Source organism: Malus sylvestris, chromosome 6, assembly GCF_916048215.2.
Source record: "Malus sylvestris chromosome 6, drMalSylv7.2, whole genome shotgun sequence".
Lineage (NCBI taxonomy): Eukaryota > Viridiplantae > Streptophyta > Magnoliopsida > Rosales > Rosaceae > Malus > Malus sylvestris.
Genome location: NC_062265.1, coordinates 27,759,064 through 27,768,494, shown reverse-complemented (window position 1 = coordinate 27,768,494; position 9,431 = coordinate 27,759,064). Strand labels below are relative to the sequence as shown.

Sequence of the window (9,431 nt, the reverse complement as noted above, 5' to 3'; positions counted from 1 at the left end):
TGGTTTATGCTTTGAGAGAGATGACTCTGGTATTGGTCATTTTGCAGTTGGTTATGTTGATTCAGATTATGCAGGTGATCTAGATGGAAGAAAGTCTACTACAGGCTATGTGTTTACTATGGCTAAAGGACCAGTTTGTTGGAGGTCCATTTTGCAGTCGTCTGTTGCCTTGTCTACTACAGAGGCTGAATATATGGCAGTTGCTGAAGCTATAAAGGAGGCTATTTGGATACATGGGCTGATTAGAGATTTGGGAGTTGATCAGAAGCAGGTGGAGGTACATTGTGATAGTCAAAGTGCTATTTATTTGGCTAAGTATCAGGTTCATCATGCGAGGACCAAGCACATAGATGTGCGTTATCACTTTGTTCGTGAAATTGTTGGTGAAGGGGAAATCATTCTCCAGAAGATTCCAACTAAAGACAACCCCACTGATATGTTGACTAAGGTTGTTGGTGCAGCCAAGTTTGTTCATTGCTTGAACTTGGCTCACATTTTGCCTATATAATGAAGGCGTTGAGCAGTAGGAGTTTTGGAGCATTTGGCTCTGCATGAGTTGTTCTCTTGGTAGTGTTTGGGAGTGTTTTTGTGTTGGTTAGCTTATCATGGTGATTTCGGAACTTGGCCAAGGTGGAGATTGTTGGAGTATGTGGCCAAGTGGCCAACTTTTGGCTATAAAAAATTATAAAGAAAAAAAGTGGACAACAAAACAAATTAAAAAAGAGAAAGGACAACATGATTATGTTTCCTTGTTTTGTGGCCTGTTTTGTGGCTTTTTTAAAGCCATAATTATTTGGTTTTCGGGTAGAAGAAAGAAGGAGAAGAAAAGAGGGCTCATTTTTTCTGAAGAGAGAAGTTAGAGCTACCGAGAGCAAGGAGAGTTGCAGAGAGCCCAAAAAGAAAGAAGAAGCTGCTGCTTTATTGGTTAGTAATCATCTACCTAAGTAGTTGTTGTTGTAATAGCTTTGAGCTATATGTATAGAGAAGAAATTATTCATTATCTTTCTTCCTCTATTTGTTTCTTTGGTGTGTGAGAGCTATTGGGTGTATTGGGATATTTGGGTTGTGAGATTGCCAACACTTTGTAAACTCCATTTGGTTGATAGTGGATTATTGGGTGAGCTCCTACTGCTCCGAGGACGTACTCTAGTTACACTGATTGTTGAGGAACCTCGTTAAAATCTTGGTGTCTTTAATATTTTGTTCTTGCATATCATTTGATATATTTTCTGTGGGTTATCAAGAGTTGGTTACATAAGGTTTTGGTGCTATCCTAGCACAACACCCACAACATATAGTTTTCAGCTTCACTGCACTGTGGATGGAATCAGAACTTGCCTGTTCCAGGCTTCCAGCATCTGCCTGGAACTTTGAGGGAAAGACATAGCCGAAAACTCGTTTACACCCCTTCAATGGTTCCTCCTTCAGAGTTTTCCACACCTACAAGAATAATATCGATTGATAAGAACACATATTAATAACCCTTGTAGATATCAAACGGTGATATTAGTTGTCCTGAAAAAAAATACTTTACCTTCCTTACATCTCTCTGATTGTCCTCCAATTCCTACCAGACAGTTCACAAGAACACATTAGCACACAACAAAATCAAAATAATTTATCACCACAGATCTGGAAGTGGTGGAACTTACATGAAAGAACGTAGTATGGATTTGTTTCAGAACATCAAGAACAGCCGCAAGAGCTCCTTCAGTCTCACTTTCATCACTCTTCAACTCAGAAAGGGACTTACATTTGAACCCACCTTTGTCACTACTCGATCTAAAGAAATGTTATTTTTCGATCAATATTAGATTGCTGTTGTGCTTTGTCCATGCCTACAATATTGGATATTTAGCAACATTGATATAACCCTAGTTTAAAAAAGATAAACAACAGATTACTGATGGCGAGTTATCTATAAACAGAGCACTTCTAATTTGCAGTACATCAAGGAATCAAGTACCTACATCTTCTTTATCATCAAGGATCAAAACAGCATTCTCTTGTCCAAGCACAATATCTAGACCTTTTTTATGTCTTTTGATGGCATCCTCACATGATATCACTCTATCACTGAAGTACTCTTTCCTGGGATCAAGCAGCTTCGCCATTTCGAGTGCATAGACTCGTGTACCCATTGTATATATGTACATCTCAAACATTTCACTGGCCTCCTTTAAAAATGTCCTAACAAAAGGCCTCAACTTGATCATCCTATCCACAATGTCCACTTTGAATAGGCTACCTTTGGAAACATCTACAAGTATCATATTGCAACCAAAATGAGTAAATTCAGCGAAAAAAGACTAAGTTATAAAATTAAGTAAATCTAGTCAACCTTATACACCTTGCAAGGAATCAGCTGTTTGGCTCTTTAAGTATTCTTCTTCTGCTGTCATACGATCCAGTTTGCTGGAATTTAGCAGTGTGTGATCTAAATCAAGTACCAAGTAAAGCTTCTTGTGTCGCAACGCCCTCTTGAGGTCTATTTTGCGTAACCGATCAACTTCATCATTGTGAAGCCTTAATCCCTGCAGAAGCAAGCATTTCAGCACCATATTAATTCCAATTTACATCAACATACGTATAAGAATATGGAAATAGATTGAGTAGTCATTGATCCATATATCCAGGAATTTTTTTCCCGGCATGTGGGCTGTAACTTTAAGCTATAGAATTTGTTAAAAAGACATCAACTCCGTTACAAATAAAACACGATAGTAACACAATAAGAGTGAAGTTCATTAATTAGAAAGAAAGATGCATGTAGTCAGGGGTATGTATCTAGATTACCTCACAAAATGCATACAAAAAACATACAACCGAAGAAAAACGACAACAAAGCAAGAAAGTATGCAAAAGCAAATACATCATAAACTAGCTACTTAAGTTGTGCCGTACAATTCTTTAAAACATAAAGCTCAGCAGTTAAAAAAATAGATTGGTGAGTCATCCATATATACATAACATAACTAGAAAATGGGTATATGAAACTGTTAAGAGTCTTTTCAGGTAGATTATCTTTCCCGTCAGGGATTGGTAATTCATCAATCACAAGCCAAAACTGGCAGGAATTAAGCAAAGACATTAAAAAATCTTTATTTATGAATTACATTTTAATTACCTTGTGTATATACCCAAATACCACACCAAACTTGTCATTCACCGGCTTCCCACAAACTATACACATATGTTCGAATGAACCAGGAATGAACCAGGATGAGCACAAACATCCTTCTTTCCTGATGATTCTGCACATAGTAACAAAGTGAAGTCAACATCTTGCGCATTCAAAAGGAAACTTTTTTCCCAATTAGACCCCTGCGTAAAGCGGGAGCCTTGTGCACTGGGTACGACCTTTACCTTTAAAGTATCAACTCCTTAGTAATGTTATGTGCACTGGGTACGACCTTTACCTTTAAAGTATCAACTCCTTAGTAATGTTAAAAATGAGGTCTCGCGACTAACTAATCTTTCTTATGATCACAAAATATCACCCACACTACGAAACACTTTCTTGCAGTGCAAGGAATTGGAAGGGCATAGCTCATAAAACGAACCAAAACACTATCCCAACTTAGTCAAAATTAGTTAGTTACTTGAGTTTTCTTCTACAAGTACTTGTGCGCCTGACCCTTGAGTTTCCTCTATGCTTCCGAGATCCTCCTCCTTACACCGCTTTCTACTGCAAATTAACTATCACAAGTTATATCTAAGAAAAGTGGAACATCAAAGAAACTTTGTTCCAGTTACAGGAACTGTGAATCTAATAGAACTCATGCTACATTAACAATAAAAGAAAAAGAAAAGAATTTCTGTACCTTCTATCACTGTCGACTTCACTATCATCGTCAAATTCTTCATCCAGCGAGGACTTGCAGGAAGAACTAGAAGAGTGTTGTGGCAAATTGGCAAGACTCGTCTAAATTATTCATGCACAAGAAAGAATTTGACATATGCTAATCTCAAGGTGGATTGATAAGGGTGAAAAGATATGAATGCAACATAATATACACATAAAGTACGAAAAATCACTAAACCGAAAATATCAAGGTTTCTACAAGTAGGAATCAGCAATTTAAACAGTTTTATAGACTGTCGCAGCCGATCAGTGATCAATATATAGTTAATTGTTGGCAAATACACACCAAGAATCAGGGCAATAAAATCGCACCTTTTGTGAGGTTTATTGGGTACCGACGGCAGGAAGAATAGTGGGGAAGAGTATAAAGATCGATTTCTGGAAAACTGGTTTTTGATAGTTCTTCTTCTGTTTCTTGCGTATAATCTGCAGACAAGAGTCTTACTCTTACTAGAGAAATACCTTAATGATAATTACCAACAAACATTAACTCTGCAGTTTTTCTAGTAAATCTAATACACCTTAATTATGTTTTTTAATATAAGGGATATACTACCTTAATTATATTTTAATTTCCAAAATTAACTCTCAACAAGGTTTAGGGTTTATATACTACCTTAATTGTATTGTAATTTCCAAAAAGTAACTCACAACAAGGTCAACAAGGTTTAGGGTTTATATACTACCTTAATTGTATTGTTATTTCCAAAATTAACTCACAACAAGGTTTAGGGTTGCGAAACTGTTGGATGCGCTGATGGTGGTAGATTTATGATTTAGGGTTTATGGTTTGCTAAACTGTTTGATGGGCCATGGTGGTAGGGCAGAGGGTTTGGTTCCCCCGCTTCTCCATCTTTTTCAATTTTCTTGTTATATTTAAACCGTTGGATTTGGACTGAGTCTGCAGTCAGCACAAATCAACCGTATTGGTCAAAAATACCCTTGCTTTCAGTAGGTGGTAGGGTAATCCTATGTCGATCTATTTCTCTCTCTCTCTCTGGAATCTAACCCTCTATCAGGCTATCTAAAACATAAATAACTAAACATAATCCTATAAAAAAAAAAATATTTACAGAAGCCTCACAACATATGATTCAAATTCATTTTTTGTAAAAATCAAACATAAAACCTCTCACTTGAAGAGGAATACAACTAGACCGCACTAAATCATAGTACTAAGTTTTCTACAAGAAATTATTTTTAAATGAACAATGTCAGGCCATACTTATATACCATCTCCAACTAAAAGAACTAAACATAGCCCCCTAAATAACTTATTAGTTTTAAGTTTATACTTTGTTGGTAATTTAGTTAAACTACCGTTTGATGTTTTCAAATTAATTTAGCTATTGAATTTGAAATCAATTATTGTAACTGATGAGCTGACCCGCAAAAAAAGGGCTACATTTGGCCAGCTTGATGCCCTTTTGGCCAAATAATAATATGGTGGGCTTCATAGAATTATAGACTATTCAGTGTTGGAGATGAGTTTTTGGGCAAATCAGCCTTTATTTTTATTTTTTATTTTTTGAGCAAAATCAGGCCATTTTTTTAATTTTAGACCTTTAGCCTTGTCTATTGGAGATGGCCTCATGAACATTTTTAACCAAGTTTCTTTGTCCATGCCTACAATAAGGATTAACGGATATTTAGCAACATTGGTAACCAGTATTTGAACTCTTCTGTTCTGGCCAATTCTTACACTCGAGGTCACATGTTTAATTTCCCGTCCCCAACAGAAGAGGTCAAATACTGAGTTACCAGCTAACAACTGACAATTTCTTTCCTAAAATCATGTACATTTTCAACATACCTTATATCCAGACGACTATATATTTCAATTTGGCCTAATTAAATTGTAATCCTACAATTCTATCTGGTGTGTACTTTGATTAGTCCTGAAAATTCATACTAAAAAGAGCTTAGTTTACAAATTTTCCGACGAAAATCTGCAGCCGTAATGGTTCTTTTAACTCTATTTCGTATGCCTGTAAATTCTTGTTTGAATGTGCGGTCAAATCCTAGCGCTACAATGAACAGAAGAACTCATGCAACAAAATACACAAAATGTTTCTGAAGTGGCACTAGAAAATGCCTGTACTACGCTTACACATGCACTCAGGCACAGGATATGCAATCACATCTCGGTTTCTTCTGTAACCCCTTGGTTCAGGCTGCCCCTGAGACTTTCTATGCAACTCTCTCATGATACTTCCGAACTCTGCATCACCGATGGAGTTGTCTTCAAACAGAGGCAGCATTGCTCGCTTGTTTGGCTTTATAAACTTTCTGTGTTCCGCGTAGGCACGGTGACCCTGTCATGTCAAATATACAAAGTATCATTTGATCAAAGGTACTGATTTAAGGTTAATTTCACACAGAATTATCAGAATGAAAAACCGTTTTCGGGTTCTTACCTGCATTGCTCGGCCCATGTTTCCACCGTGTGATGGCACAAAGACATCACTGCTCAGAGAGACAATGTAGTCAATGGCAGCCAGAGCTGAAGCCTTGTTCATGTATGGAGAGAGTTCTCCATCTCGTGCCAACATCTCCTTTGTAACCAAATTCGGGAACTCTTCCACGAGTGGCTGCAGAGCCCTGTTTCCCCCAAATGCCTTGCCTCCTGCACTGTATATCCGTGCACCTCTTGGTGCGCCTAGAGCTTTCAAAAACCTGCATTAACATCCAACTTCAACCATGGTCCAAACAAACTAGGAAATAACAACTCTGAATTTCTACTCCTATATGCACCTTGCTATTTCTAAAGCATTTAGGGGGCAAAGTCCAGCTAGTTTCCGCTGCGTGTAGCTCATGTTCAACCGTCCAGTGAGGTATTCGGGTTGAGATTCCCGAACCTTGGTGATCACGTCATCATATTCAGGGCCTAAACCAGTGAGACATCCAGTTCTGACCCACACATCCTTCTCTAGCCGGAGATGGAGTGCAATGTAAGGACCCTCAATCCACATTCTCTTTGTCAGTCGATTTCCAAGTTCTCGAATTGGTGCTGCAAATCTTAATGCATGAAAAGCTACCTGACATATAAACACAAAATGGGTGCAATGAAAACATGAACATACCTTGTGTAGAAATATCTGATGGCGGTGATTAATTTCGTAATGTACCTTACACCGAAGCTTCTGCAGGTCGGGGGGAAGATTCTTGGAGAGCTTAGAATCCAACCCTTTTAACACAAGAAGGCCTTCTCTCTTCAGCTGCATTAACATCCATAACAAAATTTGAGGAAAATTATTTTCTTTCTTAGTTCAATTCGTTTCTCAACCCGAAAACTGGAAAACGAGATTGCATACTTGCAAACTAAAATTATGCGACAAGGATTCCTTACTTGATTATAGAATCTGCTATGGATCCACTGCGGAGTAACGTCGTGTGGAATCTTGCTTTCGATATTCTGCCTTGACATCAAATGTGTGGAGGGAAGAGACGATACTATTCGTACATCAGCTTGTAAAGTCCTTTTGAAATGTGCCACATCGAAAATGTCCGAGAACTCACTGCAATTTCAACAAAACAAACCGATCAGTACGAAGCATTGATGCCAAAGCCATTTACTTCATGCTTCTTTGATGCAAAAACAAAGACTTTCTTGCGAACACGAAAAATCGAACAAAACCAATGTTCTATTTTGGTACCAAAATCTAAAAATTCATGTTTTTACTTCATCAAACTTATTAAAAAGGGCCAAAACAACACCAAAACATGATCAAAAAACACAAATGGCAAACCTTTCGTCTCCCCAAATCAGATTGATCTGCAATACTGGAACAACCAATGCAGCTTTAAGAATTCTTGCAATGACGACAGCATCAACAATCTGATTCCTCTGCTGGTTCAACCCTCCTGACGCCACCACTACCAAGAACCTCCTCTTCTCCTCTGAAATCCCGGGAGAGAGTCTCCGATACCCGAGGCTGAAATCCAAGCAAGGACGGTAATTTTCGCCGTTGGGCTGCTGCCAGAACTCCCTCTCCGCCTCCGAAAGGTTCCCGAAAACCCCGTGAGCCGGCAGCGGCACCATTGCACTGGCCGACAGTCTAGGCCGATCATCATCTTCCTCTCCATTGGTGGCGGGAACCGGAGAAGCGGGAGAAGAAGTTGGAGAGGAGAAATGGGAACAGGGGAGGAGTGGAGGGAATGAGGGGACGAGGGTAAGAAAGGAAATTCCCAAGAAAGTGATGGAAAATAGGAGGGAGAGGTAGAAGATTGGGAGGGCTAAAGGGTGCTTGTTGCTGCTGCTGCTGAAGAACTTCGGGTTTCGAAGGCGGTGAGTTTTCGGGGAGAAGAGGAGGGCGGTGAGCGGAGTGACTGGAAGTAGGTGGAAGAATGGCGTCAGCGGCTGTGGGTTTGTGGTGAATGCGGATGTCTTCAAGTTTCTTGCTTTCGCCATGGAAGTTACAAAGCGGTGGTTTTGGGTTTTTAGAGAGAGAGAGAGAGAGAGAGAGAGAGAGAGGGGGGGGGGGGGGGGAGGGAAGAGCGAGGAGTTTGAAAGATTGTAAGAGAAGAAATGAAAGAAATAAAAGAGAAGCTTGCGGTGCAAGGCTTCTGTTCTTGATTTTTCTGTAATGTCCGATTTGTCCTTAGTTTGTTGCAAAATTAGCTTATTAAAAATGAACCCGGGTGAGGGTTTGCTGGTAAATGTGCAACACACGTTATTCCGTTTGGTTTTCCCGGGAAAATAAAAAGCATGTTAGCTCAAAAGTGCTTCTTGTAATAGCAGTTTTGCTTAGATTTGGGTTGTTAGCAAAATAAAACTGTAATTTGGCTGCTAGTTAACCATACCTGCTGAGTGTGATTAACTACAAATTATGTATTCGACTTTTGGAGAGATGTTAACATGAGATGATTTAAATGCATTTTAATTTTATGCTTGGATTAGCAAGTGAGAAAATTAAAAAGAAAAGGAGAAAGAAAAAGACAAAGATGGTTTTTACGAAATAGAATGAGTGACTAGAAAGACAACATATAAGTAAGGGTAGATCCACGAGTAATACTAGAAAGACTAAATTTGTAGATTAAATTAACAAACCAAATGAGGTGTCACCAATAGAAAATGAGCACGTCTATCAATGATAAATAATAATCCAAATACTAGGAAGACTAAATTTGTAGACTAAATTAGCAAATCAAATGAGGTGTCACCAATAAAAAATGATCACGTTTATCAATGATTAAATAATAATCCAATCACCAGTTTCCATGTCATTTAGTTTATAAAATTAGTCAACAAATTAGTCTCTTTAGCATTACTCGTAGATCCACACACACCCATTTTTACTTTTCACACGCTTCTTTCAATTTTCAACTATTTGATCGAATAAATTAAAGAAGATCAATGACTAAAAATTAATAAAGGTGTGCAGGAAGTTAAACTGGGTGGATGAATAACACTATCTTATAGAAAATAGAACCAAATGGCGACTCAATTTCAGTCTTTTTTTTTTTTATTTACTCGTACAGGTAATGTTGTGGTAGGGAATTTGAATACAAATTCTCGAATGTAGGAACAAATGCTTTCAACCACTTGAGCTACAAACTCTTTACT

General features: G+C 38.2%; 1 protein-coding gene and 1 pseudogene across 1 annotated transcript; both read right to left on the bottom strand.

Annotated features, from left to right (window-relative positions):
• Positions 1-1,239: 1,239 nt before the first annotated feature.
• On the bottom strand, positions 1,240-4,718 carry LOC126625577 (RNA polymerase II C-terminal domain phosphatase-like 4; annotated as a pseudogene).
• A 1,111-nt stretch (positions 4,719-5,829) lies between these two features.
• On the bottom strand, positions 5,830-8,311 carry LOC126626791 (O-fucosyltransferase 37-like). The gene is made up of 6 exons (XM_050296186.1): positions 7,615-8,311; positions 7,215-7,383; positions 6,994-7,083; positions 6,620-6,903; positions 6,283-6,541; positions 5,830-6,180 (listed from the first exon to the last, which is right to left on the bottom strand). Exons 1-6 carry the CDS (start codon positions 8,274-8,276, stop codon positions 5,950-5,952), a joined length of 1,695 nt encoding a protein of 564 aa, XP_050152143.1. The 5' UTR covers positions 8,277-8,311; the 3' UTR covers positions 5,830-5,949.
• Between the last annotated feature and the right edge of the window lie 1,120 nt (positions 8,312-9,431).

What these genes read in the sequence shown, in the direction of transcription:
- LOC126626791 (XM_050296186.1), bottom strand. Translation starts at nt 8,276, where the DNA reads ATGGCGAAAGCAAGAAACTTGAAGACATCCGCATTCACCACAAACCCA. An exon ending in TGCAGAAGCTTCGGTGTAAG is followed by an intron (nt 6,904 to 6,993) that starts GTACATTACGAA and finishes TTTATATGTCAG; the next exon opens with GTAGCTTTTCATGCATTAAG. An exon ending in AATGCTTTAGAAATAGCAAG is followed by an intron (nt 6,542 to 6,619) that starts GTGCATATAGGA and finishes ATGTTAATGCAG; the next exon opens with GTTTTTGAAAGCTCTAGGCG.